At 40.0% G+C, this 21744-nt stretch overlaps 1 protein-coding gene across 2 annotated transcripts in view; it reads right to left on the reverse strand.

Annotated features, from left to right (window-relative positions):
• Nucleotides 1-11995: 11995 nt before the first annotated feature.
• SNX9 (sorting nexin 9) overlaps nt 11996-21744 on the reverse strand; it is a 62596-nt gene continuing 52847 nt past the window's right edge. For both annotated transcript variants that reach the window (XM_065057307.1, XM_065057306.1), the window contains exons 14-18: nt 19619-19695; nt 18584-18673; nt 16898-17012; nt 15291-15382; nt 11996-14031 (exon numbers count right to left, since the gene is read on the reverse strand). In XM_065057307.1, coding sequence (XP_064913379.1) covers nt 13984-14031; nt 15291-15382; nt 16898-17012; nt 18584-18673; nt 19619-19695 — 422 coding nt within the window. In that variant the 3' untranslated portion in view covers nt 11996-13983. The remainder of the gene's footprint in view (nt 14032-15290; nt 15383-16897; nt 17013-18583; nt 18674-19618; nt 19696-21744) is intronic.

Below are 21744 nucleotides of genomic sequence, written 5' to 3' on the forward strand. Positions count from 1 at the left end.
TGGAAACTGATTAATTCCCATAGTCATTTGAGGAGTCCCCCAGGTGAACTCATTCCCTGTTCTACAGCATCTGTTTTCACTCAGGCCATACACCCTCATTAACTCCTCAGCATTTTTTCATTTCATCCTCCTTTCTCAGTGGATTTTTCTTTTCCTTTAATCTTCTGCCTTGGTAGTTTCATCATATCAGTTTCTTTGCTACTCTCCACATTCCTTGATTTGGTTCTTTATCGCTCTACTGTTGAGCGGTGATGGATATTTTGCATTGTTTTCTGAATGTGCCACAGCTCAACAGTGGGAGGTGATCTTGCAATGTCTCCACTGTCTTAAGCAAAGAGAAGCAACAGGTTAGTGGGATATCTGTACTACGCTGTATTCAGAGAATAGTGGGAATATCACATTTTGGGGAGTGGAATATCTCTTGTCAGAAGTAAGTGCTCCATTGCTTTCCTTTTCTTCTTCCAACTCCTTTTCCAGCTCCTGTCTTTAGAGGAGGGGGAGGGAAATCGTTCTCTCCCTATCAGGAGGGGAGGAATCCTTAAGATCTCAGGTTAGTTGACTGCAGAGCTATGGGAAATGCAGTTCAAACAAAATTGCAGCTCTCATACGTTAGAAGGTCAGCCTCTCTGGTAGAAGATACAGCCTTCAGCTCATAAATAAGGTTTGGTTCCTGTTAACTTACCAGATGAATCAATTATGTTGAAAATAATCTCCATACTGTGTTGATACATATTTTTAAGCACTGTTCTTTTGCTATCATTAAAAATTCAGCTGCTACTTCAGCTGTAGAATTCACCTCCGTGTAATTTCCGAGCACTTATATCTTCTTTCAAGTCATTATTCATTATTTCTAGTCCCTTCCCCTCCCCAGCCCCTTGTTTAGCTCTGAAGCATGCTATGCATTATAATGACTTCTGCTCTTAGGTCTTTATGGTAATGGCTGTTTACAGGGTCTGGATGAAGAGTACTGCGTGCTGATCTTAGCAGGTGGCATTGTATGTTTGTCTGGAGACACATCAGAAGGGGAACAGGGGTGTCACAAAACAGAGTTCAGCAGAACTGGGGAGAGCAGGGTGTATTTGGCTTAGCTGCCTCGGGGAGCTGTGTCAACCCCATATCCTAGACTTTGGGGCATAGAATGGGTGAATGTCCCTGTGGTATTACTTGCCTGTCTTTATGTGCTATTAAATTATCTTCACAATCTGGGACTCAAACAAAAAGCTGTGGTGAAACAAAGTAGAATCAAACAAACAAAAAAAAATCTGTGTTACTATGCTACTGGAAGCAATGGTAATTTTTCTAAAGCTCTGAGACTAAATATAAAAGATTACTTCTTATGGCATTTCCTGCAGATTTCTGGCCACTTGCACACAGTCTCAGTGGTCACAAATTCCTTGGGAAATGTGTGTGCCCACAAGGTCATTGAAAAGATTTCGGGTTCTGCCTTTTATGAGAAACTTGTGACATCAATAAGTAAAGAAGAAATAGGGGAAATACCTCAGCACAGTTTTTCCTGCGCATGATATTGAAAACAACTGGTAGCTGCTGCTAATATGCAAAACCTTTTATTGTTTTCACACTTTCTAGTTAACATTAGAATAACTTTTATTTAGAGCTGATTTTGGCACAGAGAAGCATTTGCAACACTTGTAGGCTGAAGTGTTCAAAGTGTTGCTCTGAAAGTAGCTGTGGGGTTTTAATGTCACCTCTTACACCCTCAGTAACATTGAGGGGAAGAGCTTTCTATTCTAGCTGGTTATGATTTTCTTCACTGTGTAAAGAACTTTGTGTGCAAAGGCATCTGGTGCTTTGTTACAGAGTTACAAAGTCAACAGCGTTTCCTTAAAAATAATTCTGAAGAGTGTGAGAAGCACAAGTCATAAATCAGTATGCTTTATTGTGTGCTTAGAGCTCGACAAAGAACATTTGACCTCGCCATGAGTGTAAGAGGAGTGATACAGAGACATCTTGTGTACTTAAGCCAGTGACAGTATTTTCAGCTTTCCACTCCTGTTTATAGCCTTTCCTGATAAGCTGCCCTTACTCCTTGCCCCGGGGTCTGTGATCCTTACAGCAGGAAAAAGGAACTTATAATACCAATATTTCTGTGTCAGTGTTACCCTTTAACCAATTATTTGGAAGGGAGCGGAGTGGGTTAATAAAGCTGACCGGAGCTTCCAGTTCAGCAGGACACTAAGACATACTTTATCAGTAGCCTGAGCCTTGCAGCTCCTTGCTTGGGTGAGACTCCTCAAGTGAATGAACAGCACAGGTTCAACTGCTCGAGGTAGTTGGGCTGGAAGCCAAGTTGCTGTAGGTTCACACAGAGCTGGGTTCTGTCTGGCTGCAGGTTGGCAGAAGATTGGGCTGTGAGTTCAAGCTCTGAACTTGCACCAGAAGTGGCTGAGAAATGCTCTGGTGAAGTGCTAACTGTTTTACAAATGCTGCTCATGAAAAATTGTGTTTGAAGTGTTGTCCGGAGGTCAGTGGAATTTCTCACCTCCTCTTCCACTTATATTTTAACTATGTGCATGCTAAATGAAAGACATCCATCTAGAGAGGCAGACTGACTGCATTCACAGATTCTAGCCTTTTCTTATTAAGAGACTATTTTCAGTAACTGCAGCTGTTTTGAAGCTTAAGTTCCTTCATCCCAAAACTATGTGCAGATGAGCAGCATTAATCAGACAACGTTTATTTAGGCAGTAATAGTGACCAGACAACCAGATAAAATTTTTTATAATTTCTTCCAGACTGACATGCTTATGATTAGTTTTAGGTTCATGTTCAAAGGACTAGGAAGCCACAGAGTTTTCCACTGCTTCTTGCCTAATCTTCTGGAACTTCTGATAGGAAAACCAAAATGCTTAATAAAATAGAAAGTTCAAATTTGAAGTGAACTGCTTAATCTTTACACAGACAGAGATGCAACATGTAAATTGGCAGTTTGTCTCAGTGAGCCTTTGCTTATCTTCTGACAAATTGTGCATACCTTTGCTGAATACCAACGGTGAAAGCAGTCTCATGATGACCCCATATCAAAGGATATGGTTCCCATGAGGTGAAAGACTCCTGTCTATGAGTCACCTGTGAAGAAAACCCTAGACAGAGGCAATCCCAGGTTGCCTGTTGTGGCATTTCCCTAGCATATAGTGGCTGCCATTTTCACAGACAGGGGACTGGAACAGACTGCCTGGTGCAGCAAAGTAATTCCCAACTTCATTCTTAAATATGAATTGAACTACTTTGTTGATGTTCCATATTTGTAAGAAGGAAGAATAGAGTTTTCCCGGTTGTTCAGAATCTGTGACTTTTATTGTCTGCTGAGGTGTTATAGCCAGTCAGATAGAAACAGGTCAATATGAGGGTGGAAAATGCAAGCATATAACAGAAAGTTGATTATGATACAGAAAATGAACCTGAAAGCTAAATAATGAAAATTAATAAAAACTAACCTTATATTTTTTAGACTAACCAAGTCACACAAAATTTGAAAAGCTGAGGATAAAATGCAATCAGTCAAGTCACATCAACACTTCACATATATTTGGATAATTTTCATGGTGCAGTACACTATTTCTTGAGAGAAATGTTAGCTTTTAATCCCTTCTACTATAATTTATTTGCAATTCTGTTAACACAAGCATCTTTGGTTATTTTATCGTTTGGGTAATACAGACTACATATCAGAAAAAAGGAGCATACAGAGCAGATAAGACCTATATTGAGGCATTTAAAAATGAGGGGTGGGAGAGGGCAAGGAGAACAGAGCTTCCACACTCCATATGTATCTCTAATTAATATTAATTTATTTAAAGCTTATTGAACTAGAGTCTGCCCTCAGTGTGATCAGGCATTCAAGGGAGAATATCTTCTATGGAGTTTCAGCATGTATGCATTAGTGGGAGTTGTTTGAAAACTCATAAGGATCATGGAGCTCATTAACTGGATTTGTTTTCCGTGCTAGCTGTTTACAGTTGTAGTATTTTCTAATAGGATTTTGTTAGTTAGGTGAGCATGTGTTCTGTATTCACAGAAACGTGTGCATAAGAGCAATGGAGGCTGATATTTAAAAGTAGTCTCACATTCCAGTTTTGTTTTTTCTCACACGCGTACCACAAAGCTAAAGCAAAACTGAAGTTTTTTTGGGAACAGAAGTGAGTGTTGGACACAGCCTGTCCCTGTAAAAGTTTCAAATTTACTCAAGTATTTGAACAAAATGGGTGAAAAGAAAGAGCGTTGTATTTGGAGAGCACTACAATCAAATAATGACATGAGTAGATTTTTAGAAGCTAAGTTTTTAGCTTCATAAACGTGAATTTGTAACAAAGCACATGAAATCACTGCTTTTCAAAAGAAAAAAGGTAACTAACTTTTGAGGATGGAAGGGGCAACAGTCTATGGTTATTCTTTGACACCTATGTCATTTTGAATGAATATGTTATCGGCATTTTACTTTTTGATACTTTTATTCAGATAGATCTTATAGGTCTTTAAAACTGCCTTAAAAACAGCAGTGACCTGTGCCAGTAGTCTGGTGGAACACAGCAGCTATCTAGCAGCCAGGACCACCACCCTACAACCAGTGAGAGAAGGAGCCTTATATCTCTGTGATGAGTAGGCAAATTTCTCCCAAATTTTAAATATAACCCAAACCACCAGTTCTCATATTTAAGTTTCATGGGAAACATTCCCTGGGTGTCAAGTTCAGGATTTATTTGCTACATCTTCCTTAAGATACAGAATTTCTAGCTAGTGCTTTTGATAAGGGACCACTGTTTGTATGCCTGATACTAACCCATATAGGAAAAAGCCATGTATTCAGGCACCCTTTCAAAGCCACCCAAACCATCTTGCACACATAGATTTGCTCTTCTATTATCACATGAAAACGTTTTTTTCATTTTAGTTGTTTTCAGTACGATATATGTGGTGCTTTTAAATTCAAGTTATGCCTGTTTCTCTCATTACATTTTATGAACAGATTCTTTGTGGTATTGTGTCTCCTCATGCTTTAGAAAGCCCTGCCCATTACTTTTCAGATTGTGGAGGAGTTTCAGACCAAAGACCAAGAGGAGCAAGAAGCAGTGTAATAACACATCCCACAAAGGGAGGAGAACAAATTCATTTACCTGAGAGACTGAGGGTTGGTGGGGTTTTTTAACTGTTTTTTGTAAATTTTGAAAAATCTTGTAAGAATGGCATTGGGAGATAAATCTCAGTGTTCTCTCCTTCTCAGCAGCTTTATGGCAAGATGATTTTGGCCAAATAGTTTGAAAAGACAGTGAATATGAACTGGTTCACATTGGAATAGTTAATGGAGTTCCTCAGTACAACACCAGCCGTGAACTGAAGAAGCATGAAGAAAAAAAACCAGTAAAATAGAGCAAACTGGATAAGGAGTCAAGCTGTTTCACAGCCCCATAGTTTATGGTGAATGTGGAGTGAATAACATATGTTTTCCTTGAAAGGGAAGAAGAATATAGAACAAGGTGTTATCTGTGTCATTGCTGCTGTAAAGGGGTAGCTGCCAAAATAGCAAGAGTATGTGAATGAGGGGAACAGACCAGGAAAGAGAAGGACTGAGGAAATGCCATGGTTTGAAGTTATTTGAACCACCATTTTGGTATGTTACATTGTTCCTAATACACCAATTAAATACACAGGTCGTGTATGTACAAGCAAACACAGGTAGGCTTTCATTCTGCTTGCTAGTCGTTATTTGTTTTTTGACAGTTTGACTTGTTTATTTAGGCGTGCCGTTCTGCTTCACTAAAACAAGTTTTTGCAAAGGCTTTTACAAAAAGAAGTGCCTGTATTTCTAACTTGTGCTGCATCCACTATTAACATTATATAAACCATTATAAACCTACTCCTAGGACATTTCCTCACTGTTGGTACCACCATTGCAGGTGCTCGTGGTACCAGTGACCTGGGCAGGCTGGTGTGCGTGGGAAGGGGTGAGCAGGGAGCGTGGGCAGGCCAGAAACATCTCCGCAGTTTGTAAAGCAGGGTGTGGGGTGGAAAGGCTCCGCAAAGCTGTGGGTTTTGGGGGGCAGCCAGCTCCTGGGGTGTAAGAATTACAGTGCCATGTAAAACAAACTTTGTAGGGGGAAGGGGGGACTGGAGCCTGACGCCACTGTGCGTGTTTTCCTCTGAGCCACCAGCCAAAAGCAACAGCCCTACTTCTGTCAGGCACCCAGTCCACTGTCATTCACCTCATGCAGTGTCTGCTACCTGCTGTTTCCATTACCTCTCTTAATTAGCTCTTTGGAATTGCCTTCTTTGCTGCCCTCATCACCAGCTTTATTTTCTGTTCCTTACAGTGCCATTACCCTTCCTCTTCTTTGTCCCCACCCCTCCCCTGCTTTGTTCTCTGATGCTTTTTGCCCAACTGGTTTGCTGATGGTTCCTTTCTGTTATGAGCAATCCTGATGCATAGGGAGAGTTACTGCTTGGTTATTCCCTGCAATAGCTTCCTGTGTCTATTTAAAAAAAATGGGTGCAATGACAGCTTTCCTGTGCTCTTCTTACAGAGTAGCTCTCTTGAATAATATTCCCTGCATATTTTGGTAGAAGTTCAGCTGAATTCCCTCTGTAGTCCTTCCAGACATTTGCAATAGAGTTCATCTGGTCCTGGAGATTTATTGCAAACCCCAGGGAAGGCCAGAACTGGTACGGATCTTTTCCACATGGAAACGCTGATGCACAGAGTTCATAGCATGCCTGAATAAAAGCAGAGGTACTCTGTGAGCCTAAAAATGCCTCTCAGAAGATGAAGTAACTAAACTCAGTTTAATCCTAGAAGCTGCTGCTCAGAAGGCTGCCTTGAGACTGGAACTGAAGGCTGGGATGGGCCAGGGTGCAACATATGGCAGAGAAACAGCTATAAAATGACTACTTGTAAGCAATGTTCTGCCTCAAGAGAAAAATCTGTGTGTGTTGACTGGAGTTATTAGATTAATATATTTTTTTAACGATCATCTGCACTTGAACTGCTGCCTCGTGCTGGCTATTAAGTTAGTGGTGGCTGGAGTCCCACCGGAGAAAACTGCACAGCTGCAGGTGTCTGTGCAAGCTCCCTTGCCACCACCAATACAACATTTACTTGTCAGTTGGTTGGGTTTGGGGTGTGTGGTTTTGGGTTTTTGTTTGTTTTTCCCCCCCCCCCCCGCCATGACACATAATCCCCTTCATGAAGGGCTGTTTTATTTTACTATTAAAAATGACTTAAGGCCACTAGTCATTTTTATGAGATACTAACACCAGATAATTACAATCTAAACGTAGTAGTTCACTCAGAGGGGAGCTGTGCCAGACAGACGTACAAGCACAGCTTTTCTGAACTCAGCTCTTGCTCTAGGAGCAGACCCTAAATCCCCTCTGAACCTGCTGCAGTCTCTGCAAGCTGCCCTTTTCTCATGCTGATTTTACACCACATCCAAACAGATCCTAGCTCCTGCAGTCACCCTGTAGACTTTTTTACATTATAGCACTCTGTGGCTAACAACCTCCTCTTACTGATTGCAAAATTGGTTTAAATTCTGGAAGACTTTCATAAACACTTGAATTGTGGTTTTGTTTGTTTGGGATCTTTTTGTTGTTTCCTTTCTGCCAAGCATTAAGACTGTTTATAAGCAGCAGCTAGATTGGCACTAGTTCTTACCCTAGTAAAGTTTATCTGTTGCCAAGTAAGCATAAACATAAACTGTTTTTTCTATACCTACCTCCTTCCCCAGGTTTCGTCTTGAAAAAAAAGAAAACATTTTTGCTGTAAATTTGGTAGGTGTGATAGGGAACCAGCCAGAAAAGTGTCACTACTTAAACAGGGAAGACAAATGAAGCATTTCCTTACTTCCCAAACTTCTTTGCAGGCATAATGAGTCCTGAGCAGTGTGACCCTTGTGTGTGGAATCAGGCAGGAACCTTCTGGGGCAATGTCGCTCCATCACAACAGCAAGCGGCCTGGTTTGTGTTTTGCTGCTATATTGCAACAGATGCTATGTTTAACTTTTTTGTTCTCTTCCAGCTGTTGATTTTTTTAAACAAAAGCTTTAGTGAGCTTAAAAATACTAGTCAGCTAGTCAGGAACTAGTCAACAATTAGAAAACCATCCCTCACCCCTGTATGGCCTTCATTTTTGAGGTACCTTCCCCTTTGGCAATAGTTTAACTTGATGAATCATTCTGTTATTTGATGCACCTAATTTGACAAAATCCAGTGTCTGGCTTGGAAATAATTTGATTTAAAATAATAAAATAAATGTAAATAGATTAACATAGGATAAACAGTGAGGCTGTCTTGTTTTGGGCTTCTGAAGGTCTGTGTTTGCATTATCATAGTAGCAGGTTTAAAAAAGAAAAAAAAGATGGGATTCTCCCATAAATATTTTGAAGGGCTTTAAGAAATGCCAGTAGACGTTTCAAATTCCTAGTATAGTTGTGAGTGCTGAAAATGTCATAAGGGGATGCCATCCCAGGCAAAGCCCTCCAGTCTGAGGCACTGGCAATGACATCCTCCTGCCCTGGCAGGAGACGCAGGGTCTCAGAGGTGCCAACAAAGTGAACACAGTGCCAGTTACATCATGTGTGTAATAAATTTTCATGTGTCCAGAAAGGTCTAGATGAGCAGGCAATGCCAAAGAATCATATGGGAGCAGGGAGATACTCTTCCCCCAAACTGCAAAGCAGAACAGTAAGCATAATGAAGCATTTAATCTTCTCATTTAATAGGATTAAGAGATTAACTTATGTCTATCTAGATTTACAAATATTACAAAAAGCTGGTGTTTTGTGTTTCATACAGCAATATTATTTGCTATTTATTTAAACATTATTATTGTCCTAAGATAATTCACAGTTCTAGAAGCTGCTACCACTCTTCTATACAAAAAGCTATAAAGTACAACAGCTAGTACCTTAACTAACCTAATCCAGTTATCTTCATGCAATTACAGATCTGAACGAAGCCTGGTATTTAGCTTCTGCATTATAAGTACTGTTATGTTTAGCACCCAGTTTAACCTACAACTGTCAGTTTAACAGGCTGATTTTTGTCAGATATTCTACTGTAAATGGTCCCAAATAAGCTTGCCTTTCAATTTATCAAGGTCCTGTTTTCAGTCTCTCTATCCTCTCCTTTTGTACAGAACAGTTAAGAGTGTTCTCTTCACAGTCCCTATTCTGTAAACTCTGGTCTGTTGTCCCACTATTTTCAAGTGTCCTGTGGGTGACCAAATCCATTAGTCACTGAGGCATCATATAATTGCAGGTGGCTGTGGGTGGATGCTATGACAAGCAATTTAATATGTACCTCTTGCATGTACCTTTGCAAACTGTCAGGAGCTCTGGAGTTGAGCATCAGCTGCAGGGGCTGGGGAAGGGGGGAGGCCCAAGGGAGGAAAAGGAAGCTGGGTGGGGGCTGGGGACTGCAGTTTTGCATTTCAGTGAATTGCAGCATCAAATTCTTTCCTCAGAAGTTGGGTTCCATTCTCAGCCCTCCTGCCTTCTTCGCACGTGACAATTCATTTGTCCCTCACTTTTCTTATTGATGAGATACAGAGAGAATACTCACGCACCCTGGTACAGGTCTTTCACAGCAAAAGGTAAAAGTACTTGCTCATCTGTCCATCCCCACACTAACACTTCCTGCAAGGAAGCCTATAGAAAAAAAATATCATGTGCATTCAGAGCAGGTTAATTGACTGAAACCACGTGTAGAAATTGTGTTTCTGGAGATCTCACCTGGTCCTTGCTTTCATATTGCTCCAGCCTTTCCCAGCTCAGGGCAGCCATTGTTTGCAGACAGGAAGAAGTCTGAAGAAACAGCGAGACACTCTGAACACCAGCCCACAGCACACTCCTTGAGCCAGACACCCCCAGGCAGCTGTTTCAGTCCCAGGGCACTTGGCCTGCTTTGGTTTAGACAATGTGTGGTGCTCTTCCTCCCCTGAGCTCCGTGCCACGTTTACAGACACAGCCTTTCCATTGGTCACCCCTTTGTGTACATGGGACTGCACAACCCACCGACTCCACGATACCAGCATCAGGTCCAACTTCCACTCATCCCAACAGCTTCAGCTCATCCTTTCTAGGTAGCCCAGCACAGAGGCATTTTCCTAAGAGATATGTTATGGCTGAAAGTGCATAAGGGTTCCAAACTAGTTACTTCTGGTGGGGACCCAATAGCCAAACAAAATTAACCTAACCACAGCCCCTTCTTCTCATTGCTTCTAGCCTTTGGAACTCAAAAACCTCAAAGGAGGCCTTTACCTTTTAAATTATTCTTCTTTTCTCTCTGGTCACAGACTTTCTCTGCCTTTCCAAACTCTTCAGGCAACACTCTTCTGCTGGCCCAGCCAAGCCTCTTCTAAGCAGAACAAAGACAAATGTTCTCTTCTGTATCCCATGCTCCTGCCTTCCCCATGTTAAAGAACCTGCCTGGTTACCAACCCACTTGGCAGATCATTTTTTCTCAGTTTGATGTCTTTTTTTCCATAGACTTGTTAGCCTATAGGGACTGGTTCAGCAACCTTAAGTAGCACAATGTACATTCCTAAATGCATGCATATCACCTGTCCCCCCCCCATTCCTTGCTCCTGGCGAGTGTCTTTGGGGACAGGCTAATAACGAAGGTCAAATAGCTAACATACAATTCAAAAGCAAGCAAGCCACTTAATACTTTCTTTTTTAGAAGACTCCGCAATCTTTCTGTATTTTCTGTTATTTTGTACTCATACCATTTGTTATTATTCTGCTGGGATACCCCCTAACAAACAAAGCTCTTCTATTAGAGGTTTGTTAGGTGGGATGCCTGCCTAGGGAGGGCTTTGCTCCCTGCAGACAGCTGCATGCCACCAGGCTGGAGGTACTTTTGGCCAGTCCCAACTGGCAGAGTGTCTGGTGTACGTCAAACTAAACCACAGCACAAGAGATGCATCTCTGTCTTTACAAGGCTGTTAGTCTGTATGATTCTGCTGCATGAAACAAGACTAATTTTGGTAGCAGTAAAATTTATGTATATTCTTTAAATGGAATTCACAGAATAAAGTGTATGTTATAGTAATAATTCCTCAACTACTCTGTCATAGAAAACAGCAGTTTCTCAGTAATGTAAGAAATTCAGTACTCATGCAAAGTCAGGCCTCTTACAGCACTAAGGAACAGTCTCATTGCAGCAGACAGTACCCTTCCAGAAATGTATCAGACATCACAACAATGAAATTCACTGCTGCAGCCTAATCCCAGATGGGATTAACCACAGACAAGAAATACAGGTAGCATTCCCCTTCGTATAGCTACATTTTTATTGTTAAAGAAAATAAATTTAGTATTTTAGCAGTAATGGAATAAGCTGTTAAACCCAACAGCTAGGGCATTTGATGTCTTTTAGAAAGTCATTAGGATAATGACAGCGTTTGGCTCATCCTCACAAAAAAGCAGTACTCCAGAGATTATTTATTCAGCTATGACAAACAAAATTCAGGAGGGCACTGCTCAAGTCTTACTCTAACTTGCTATTCTTAAGACTGCATCTTCAGTATGAAGATTTTCTGTTGCTCCCAACCCACCCACCCTTACTATGCCACTATTCATGTCTAATTGAAAAAAAAAAAACCAAACACAAATACCAAAGACAATCTAATTTCTATTCTGGGTCAACACCATGCTGACACAAAGCCAGGAATACACAGTAGTGCTGTGCTCTACTACTGATTTGCAGTCAGGAGGGTTCCATCAACTACGAGCTGGACTGACCTGAATAATGAAAGCTTACAACATATGCAGAGCCTTTGCTGGTTTGCAGTCACTGGCACCATTATACCCTTCAGTTGTGATGCCTGCTCCATGGAAGACACACTGACACCTCCTCATTCCTCAGCTGGCCAATGTGTGTGTGTGTTAATGAAAAGCTATAAGGAGGATTTGCCTCAAACTGCATCACCCTGTTAAAAAGCAACATGATGATTTCAAAGAAAAAAAATTAAATAGTCCAGTGGATATACATAAATATTTATTATCAGTTTAACTTCATTTTACTAGAAGTCTTTAAACAGTTGTTACTTTTTGCCAAAATATTGCATCTCTGACACGACTGCTACCATCATAGCTTCCCTGCACTGGGAATGACAACTTACACTTGGATTCCAAAACGAACTGGTCAAGATAGAGAACCTTCAACTTCAGTGCATATGGAGCTATTTAAAGATTGGTAAAAAGATCCCCCTTCCCCCCTTCCCAAATTAAGAGACCGTTACAAAGAGATTTCATTACCAAAAAGTGAATATACAAATGCTAAAAAAAAAATGCTGGCTTGAAAAAGTGATTTCAGAATTTACTGTACACATTGTAACAATTTATTATATAAGCTGCTTCTACATGCAAGCAGATCTTACATTTGGTGTAAAACATTTATACACATTCTGTACAATTTGTACATATTTAAATGGCTGTATCAAACAACACTGTGCTATGGAATTTTGGAAGCGAACAACTAAAATTGGGAGGAGAAAAAGACAAGGTTTATAAAACATGAACAAAACCCATGACACTGAAAAGCATCTAGACTTAAGCTTAGCCTTGTTTGGTTTGGTTTCAGGTTATTCAGGCAGATCCAGATTTTCCTTCTAGCACACAAAAGTAACACCAATGCAAAACAGAGTAAGGCAACTATTCGTCCAGCAGACTGTACCCGTCACTTAGAATGGCTTATTGGTAAAATGCCTCTTTTTTTTTTTTTTGCTAACATGTTTATGTTATAGGCACATTTTAGCAAAAACTGCATTTTGGCTTTCCTGCTTGCTTATGGCATTAAATGGATTACTATAGTTGGTGCCCACTGTGAAGAGGATTGGCAGTGGCTTTTTGTTTTGAAAAGCCCAGGCCTCAAATGATACTTCCGAAGTCCAAAAGAGGGCACTGGGCCGCTTGACAAGAGACGATGATCAAACCACAGAGTTTGTGTGAACTAAGGGCGTTATGCAGCAACTTTGTCACCTTTTAGTTTACATTAGAAGGTAACAAAAAATAAACCCAAGCCAATAGCATACCATCCTACTACATGAAGACCTGAGCTTAGCTGGAATTTGGGGCATTCTACTAGTTTGGTTAGACGTGGCAGTGTCTCCTCTGCTGAAACACCTACAACTCCCAGAGGGGTGAAAGGGAAGCTGGCCCTGCACAGCACCGAGGAACACCAGCGCCTTATGGTGTGACACTGGGGGGTGTCAACGTGCTGGTATGGAAAACTGTTTTTTCACACCTTCCTGAATGGCTCTTTCCTTGTTTGTACTTCATCTTTTTATACAGTGCATAGCAAGAAAGAAAGAAAGAGCCTGACATAAGCTCCGGGGTGTTGTGCCACAAATATAAGATTTAGTTAGAAGGGGAAAAAAACAAAGAAAAGGAAGAATGACTGGTACTTCCCAGGAGTCATAATGGAGCAGTGTGCCATGGCTGTGTATGGGAAGCAAAACTCAGGACAAAGTGGTCATTCAGGAGATTATCATGAACATGTACCAGAAATATAGAAGAATATAATTCCTCCTGGCTACTGAATCACTAGAGCTGAATATAATGAGTATTAAAGTCATTTTCTCACTTTCCCACTTGAAAAAATGCATGTAAATTTGTAACTCTGATGTTAAGAGTTTATGGAAGAACATCTGATAGACTCAAGTGTGCATGAAGTCCATGGCAACATACCAGTTTGATAATTTAGAGCCCTATAACTGACAACATGATCTGTTTTTATTTAAATAATTATACGAATGGGAGAGCATTCAAGATAGAGAACCTTATTTTATCATTAGGCTGATAAAGTAAAATTTTAAATAATTATTTTTTTCTACAACTGATTTTCGTTGTTGTTGGGGTATTTTTCGTGTTTTTTTTTCCTGGCAAAGGCTAACAAGTTTTATTAGCATTGCCCCCAAATCAGAAAAGCACTTTGGAGTTTTCTTTATTGTTGACTACTCCTTATTCTCTACATCACAGGAAAGCGGCTGAGTGCCTGCCTCAGCTTCTGTGCAATCTGAAACAGAGAAACAGAACATATTTAATACATAGTTACTTTACACAACACAGAAATATGACTGCAGGCCAAGAAATTAAATGAATAGTTCCCTCATTTTCTGAAAATCTGCTGTTTTTACTGTACATTTTGTGTATGTAGGATTCTCAAAGCATTCCATTGTAAAGACTTTTCTTCTCATATACACGCTTTCTGCCTTGTTCATTTTGTGCTTTCACTGTTCAGGTTGTGTTGCAGGAAGTACTGTGGGCAGGGCTGTCATCCTGCCTGTCAGGTTACCTAGCACTGTACTACAGGAACAGAACCAGATTTTCCATTAAATCCATTTCCCTGCTGAAACAGGGCCACACGTCGGAACAGAGCTGCCATGCTCTCCCCACAGCTCTCGTGGCAGCCAGCGCCCCACATGTGAACATGGAGATGGTCCCTGTAGTGGGGGAGGGAGGACTGGCACAAGGAGGCTGGTGAGGCTGCAGCTGGAAGAACTGGGACAGGCTGGACAAGAGACTGGAAGAAGGCAAGGGGAAACCTATGCCTAAACCCATCAGATGTGCCAGAGAAACTGAGCAAGGTGACCTGATGAGAGACCTGAAGTTCTCATCCACTGAAGATAACTCTGAAGCCCCACTGGCACCTTTTACTGCTGTGAAAGGCAACCAGTTGCTTATATTACTCCTTCAAGTGACAGAAGTCAGGTTCCAGCACACACAAATTCACCTTTTACCAGCATATCACATTAGAAAATTTCCCCTTGGGCTTCATTTAAAAACCCACAAGGAATACATACATAAGAACAATTTTAAATGCCAGCTAAGGCTGTAGGTCATGTGTTCAGAGCTAACATATTTAAGTCACCTAAACCACTCCAGTCCCCCCCGCCCCACATTTGCATACATCAGGTCTTAAATCGCAGCAGCTTCCCTTCAAGGGAAGTTTTGTTCAAATGGTTTACTGTTGTATGAAATGCAGCAGGTCTGTCCTACTGCGTATCGCAGAACTAAATTTCTTTGTAACCTTAGTACTGGCATTGGAAGACAAAAATAAACACTTTTTTAGGTCTAATATGATGTAGTCATGTGCACAGGAATAGTATCTATAGGAATATTATTTTAAGACACTCTTTTACTTTTTAGATGTACAATTCTTCAAATATGGGGAGAGGCTCATACAAAAAGATCGTTAATTACTACGAGTATTTCTGATAAAAAGTAGCAACATAATACGTGCCAGGAAACTAGCACTGAAATACTACACCTTACCGTTTCATAAAACTGTGCCTGCTGCTCCAGATACAGACGAATGACACTGTTGTAGTCATAAATCCGGTTACTGTGGAAGTGATTCATCTCAGCTGCAATTAGACCCAGGAGGCAAATTATTTAAGAGAGGCATTTGTAATTATGAACAGTTTCACCCAGTTCAGATTAGTTACTGCGCAAAGAACTCAGTGTCCAGCCCTGCCAGCACAGTCAGTGCTCTCAAGCTTCTACAACCCATTTTGCCTGCAGCCCTCCAGGTATGACGCAACAGTTCATAAAATTGGTAGAGTGGCAATTACTCACTGCTAAAATATGGACGCTTCCTGGATAAAGGAACAATATTCAGGTGTACAAAGATTTGATGAATAATACACCAGAATTTTCTCCTAGTGAGGTTATTTCCTGGAGTTTTTCCAACAGAATTTGGCTATGACATTCAGATTTCCAAGGGTATAGATATCAAATCATAAGCCACAGCTGTAAATATTCAGCTCAAAAAAAAGATCAGCCAGTAGCATTTGACCTGTTCTTGACTGAAGCTGTTTCAGTAGGAACCCAAGAAACAGCACAACTGAATCCGTGACGCCTTTCATCACTTTCTGCATCTCTCATCACATCACAGCTTATGGCTGAAATAAAAAGTTCAATACGTTTTGAGATACCAATAGAGGGAGAAGAAATATTCTGGATTGTAAAAGTCATCCTAGAGGTCTCTTCCATGATTAACACTTACACAGCACAGTCCTATTGCATCACTATGACCAGGAAGAAGGAGAGGATAGGGAGTTTTATTATTTATATCAAAATAAGTTTTGTGCACTGCTCTGACTTTGTCCTGCAAAATACAGAGTACTCTTGGCTTTAAGTTAGCTGGAAAACAAACAAACACACACCACAACTCCCCTCAGCAGTGAGTATTCCCATTGAGGTCAGTAACAGGATGCACTTAAGGGCTTGGTATCCTGCAGGACTGAGTTATGACTCCTCACTTCCCTGTTTTTTCAAGTGCAGTGTGCGACATCTCATATTTACAACATCTCTAACCTAAAGAGGAAAAAGTTCATTCGAAGAGCATCCAGGAAGAAAATTTAAAAATCTTATCGACAAGAACATGAATCTAAACTGGATCATGTCTGACTAAAGCACGAGACAGAAAAAACACTTCTGCACATGATGGAACTGCTTCCTGCACCAGGGCCCATGCTGCTTCTTTGAGACGTTATCATCACTTCAAAATGAAAGAATCAGCCTGGGGTGGCTGTTGAAGTTGTTGGTGGTTGTTGTGGTTTTGTTTGTTGTTTTGGGGTTTTTTGGTTTTTGTGGTTTTGTGGTGGGTCTTTTGGTGGTGTTGTTTTTGTGGGTTTTGTTTGTTTAATTTTATTTTATGTCGCTTTTGCAATAGCAATAGGAGATTTGAAAGAAAATGGGCAAAACTACCACAATTTTGGGAAAATCTAAGCAGGTCTCAAAGAAAAACAAACAAAACCAACCACACCTAGCATTCCTGATAGAACAAAGATTCTCTTTTTCTCTTTTCAAAGTTTGTTACTTAAGGGATGTCCTTCAGCAGTCTACAACATTTACACTTAGCCCAAAATTCAGTTTACCTTGTAGTGCATAAGCCATGGTGCTCACACGTTTCACCATATTCTGTTTGTCTTGTGGCGTTATTTTACTTGTTGCAACTAATTTATCACTTTCCTTCACTTTTTCTATTGCTCCCTGTAGAAACCAAATGCAGAAAGATTAAGGGAGTAGATTAAAAGAGTAGTGAACTTGAAGGTCTTTACAGTAATTTAAAATGCTGCTGACCACATTTTGAGCTTGTCCACTACGCACATACACATGTATACACACACTATGACTGATTCTGCCTTCCCACATTTTCACCCAAAGTTTGTTATTTTGCTCTGTTGCTTTCAAGAATCCTAACAGCTTGCAAAAAGTGACTTCAAACACAAGCATGAACACAGTCACACACAAGCATATATACAGAAAGGACACAAGGACCAAGTTTCAAAATACAGCTGACCAACAAAACAGACGTCCAAAAGCCTCAAACTATCAGATGCCTGTAGAACCTTTTTTGTACATTATACAAGGTGAGACAAACTATTATCCAAGACTCTACAGCTCATAGCAATTTATAACTTTCAATTCAGGGAAATCCTTGTATCACATAAACAACAAGCATAAAAAGAAACACCTTCCCCTTCACAATGTATTTGTGCCAAGAGACTATTTACACATGTCTTGGCAGTATGCTTATGTTTTGAGTTTTCAAATCATTTATTCTCCTTTTATGGTATTTTTCCCCCAAGGATTCTGTGGGATGATGGACTGTAAGCGTCCTGAAGAAAGAACACACAAATCTGATAGGCTTTTATCTTTATGGCTCTCATACGTGTGTTATTGCTTTATACATTTAACACTTCAAGTGGTAAAAAAAATACTTGTGTACTCTTTAAATAATTGAAAATTTTTAGTTTCCTGAAAACTAGTTTACAGCAGACACATGAACATAAGGAAAACTTTAGAACCTAAAAAAAGCAGACTATCCAAAACTAGATTCAATGGCTACATTCATTGTTTTATTATTTGATGGCTTTCATATTAGAGAGAATGAAGTGGTTCTTTTTTGTTGCGAGTGTTTGGGGTTTTTTGTATTTTCCCCCTCCTTCCCCCCAGAAAAAGTTAGTCCTATTCTCTATTTTTTAATATTAAAGAAACTTCTAGGTCAGGGGTGTCAAACTCATTTTCACCAGGGGCCACACCAGCTCACAGTTGCCTTCAAAGGGCCAAATGTCATTTTAAGGCTGTATAAATGTAACTACTCCTACATTTATACAGTCCTAAAATTACATGAGTTTGACACCCTTGTTCTATGCAGTGCATGATTATTTAGACATACTAGTAAGCTAGCCATGCTAAGTGTACACAATTCTTCCTACAACACTGCTATGTTTTCGTATCAACTAAAGACTCAAATACTACAAATTTACACTACTCCTGTTCACCACATTGGGACATGAAGTTAACCCGAAGAGAAAACTGAATCTTGTAGTGCTGTACTATAGCAGAAGGTCATGATAGTCTCAAATCTCAAGACAAGTTCTACCTTCCCTCTAAGTATTTTTTGTTTTAAAAATCAACATGCCAGTTTTCATAGAAACTTTCGGTGTTTCTGGAAGCAGGGGCCAAGCTGCGGCACAAATGCAGTATACCATACCACCACTTCTGATGCTGTGTATCTTCCCACTGCCCACCCTTGAAAGGAAAGGCTCCTCACATACCTTATGTGCTCCTATGATGTCAGGGAAGCAACCAAGAAATCCCTTGTATTCATGATTTGTTTCCATCAAAAAGTGAAGATCTTTCTTTGGCTAATAAACAAAGGGTAAGCGTTAGTAAAAGTATCTGAGGCATATTAACATCACAGAAAATAATCTATGATGCCAAAAAAAGGGTGAGGGGAGAAAAGGGAAGGAAAGAACAGAAAAAAAATATTGCTAGATTTTCATATTTTAAAAGGTCCTTATTAAAATATAAGCTCTTTGGACTAAGGCACTGAGCACCAGCGAGCAGGTGCCTCTGTTCTTTGTTTTCCTCCACATTAGCTTATTAAGTGAGGGGTTTTGCCTCAAATTTTCACTGAAGAGGAGCTACTAGTCCTAGCAACAGCACTATTAAGCAACAATGTCATTACATAGACAGATATGTACAGGCACAAGTACATCTCCTTAGTCGCTGACTTGGAAAACTGTTTTAAGAACTTCCAGATTCAATCTCAAGATCAAGAGGATCTGCATTTTGGAAACTTTAAGCTTAAAGCACTAAACATCAATTTATTACTTGAATACTGACACAAATCAGGATTTATTTAAGCTAAATTTTGACTGAAGCACCAACTGCACGTCAAGACAATGAAACGCAGCAAGATCTGGTCCTGTAGACATTTGGGGAATGCAGGAAGAAAGTAGAAACCCCACCCTTGATTAATCTCATTCTTTCATAGCAGTAATGAAGACAGGTCACAGACATCAAAAAGCAAAACACATTTAAAAAGCAATCATTTTAGTACTTTAGAAACCAGAATGTGAGCCTTCTGACTCAAGAGAAATACCTCCCCATTACATCCCCCCCTAAACTGACACAGTAGAGAAGACGACGAAAGTACATTTAGAAGTATTAACAGTAATGTAATTTAGCTGGTCAGCAGCACTAGCAGTTATGCTTTAAACAGAAACAACAACAAAAATAAGTCAGAAGTGATCCAAAGAGGTGATAGGTTTGTCCAGACTACACCAATGCATTTATAATGCTCCCACCTGATCCGCTACAAGACTGGCGATTTCTTCATAGGTTTTTCCTGCTTCCGTTATTGCTCCATTGAGATCAGATTCACCTAAAAGCAAACAGTGTTCAAATTACGGTAAGTCAATCACAGTAAGAAACTTGTCTCGATTCAAGGGAAATTTCTAAGATAGCTTATTTTGCAAGAATAAATGCCTAGTCATCATTTCATAACCAGAAGTAATAAGGAAGTTAGAAAAATATTCATATTTTGTATACCATTAAAGAAGGAAAACTCTGAAAATCTTGTAGAAAATGAATACTAAAGGGACCACATAAACACTGTTCTACCATAGTAGCAGCACTATTCACTTCCACATTTCATTATTTTAGGTAGTTTAAATACACAGGTATTCCCTGACTTGGCCCAACAGGAAGCCTCCTGGTATGGGGAAGAAGTGAGAACGAGGAGGGTGACACTAGAAGACAGAGTAACAAAGCTGAAGAGATACCAGCTGTTCTGATTTTTAATAAATGATTTTCATACCTGATAAGTAGTAAATTCTCCACAATGCCCTGTGGAGCAGCAAAGCTAGCCCTAGGCTCTCCAACAGCCCCAGAACTAACCATTAGAAGGTCAGAAAAGTGGAAGGAGGCCAGATTAAGTTTTTTCCTTGCCAACAAGATTTCTGACCCTTTAGGGAACTTCTGGGTGATATTTTCAAGCTCTTTAAGAACTGCTGCTTTTGGGATTGAGTTTCTAACTTTCATCATCTGAAATAGATCAAAGGACCCCACAAACTACACTTAAAAATACAGACACCACCACAAATCCTAAGCTAGACAACACCACAAGTGCTCATAACACTGTACTACGAGCAGGACATGGCTATGTGGGACAAAGATGGAAACAAGCCTTACATTCTTGTTTTTTTTTCATGCCACTTCACCTTCCCAAAACACCACAGGGTTTTTCCATCCTTGTCAGCTTGTCCAAAGCATGTAGTCACCAGTACAGAAAGCAAATCGAGGTAGAGAAAGGGGAAGGTATAATTTGGAGATATCAAATATTAGTTTAAGAAAAAATTATTTTTCTCATCCTTTCAGACATCGTGATACTAGGAAACAGTGAAGTCTTTTACAAACATCTTGTTTTTATTATATAGATATTAGTCAGCAACTTAATTGAAAATTACCAAACATCAATTTAATTAATGACTAACTTGAACATAAAGTATCTCCTTTTGCTACAACATATGGACTAAACTATCGTTAGAGATTTATTAGGTAGGATGCCTTCATTTTAGCATGTCCTAAAGGAAACAAGGTAATAATGACTGAATGTTGCTTCAGTTCTATCCATTGATTTTTACTTTCCATTAGACTGGTTTCATAAAGCCAAAAGCTTTGAGGGACAGCTACCAAACCTAAGAACCAGTAAGTCCAGCAACACAAACACTGCTAGAGAAATAGTTGGTTTTCTCTGATTTGAGTCTATCTGGATATAATGTTGTTTTTGTTTTATCCCACTGCAAGATTTAAGAGGTACATAATTCTGAAGATCTCTCTTCATTGTAAAACAATAAAGACATTCTAGGGAGATCAATTTCATTATTTCAGGTAGACAAGTAATTTTATAATTTCAGAATTTGCCATGTCTGCTCAGAAGTAACCTTGAGTAACCCTGAAGTAACTGCTGCTTAGGCAACTGACTCCTAGATTTTGGGACAAAACGTGGTGTGGCTTTAATCAGAGTCAGAAGCCAGGCTGATCTTGATGTTGCTGTTCATTTCATAATGCCATAGAAGATTATGACTTTTCCTATATGAGCAAACAGAAAGAGGAAGAGTATGTATACTTGAAGTAGAAAGAGAAAATTCTCCCCTTCTGTGAAGAACTCATTCAAAGGACCTTCATAGATTGCAGCTTCAAAGAATCTAGACAAACCCTCCCACCACCAATCCTCCTTCACTTGGGGGCAGCAGGGCACAAAGCAGAGGGTGCATGAAAAGTTTCTACTACTAGCAGAGGCATTCACACTCCTCCAAAAGTACAGCTACAGGACAGCATATTTAAAAGTTGTTGCAGATAGCGGATTACAACAATCGACAGGCACACAACTGGTAGAAGAATATCTGTGGCTCCTCACTGCATCTTTTTC

Source organism: Columba livia, chromosome 3 (assembly GCF_036013475.1).
Source record: "Columba livia isolate bColLiv1 breed racing homer chromosome 3, bColLiv1.pat.W.v2, whole genome shotgun sequence".
Classification (NCBI taxonomy): domain Eukaryota; kingdom Metazoa; phylum Chordata; class Aves; order Columbiformes; family Columbidae; genus Columba; species Columba livia.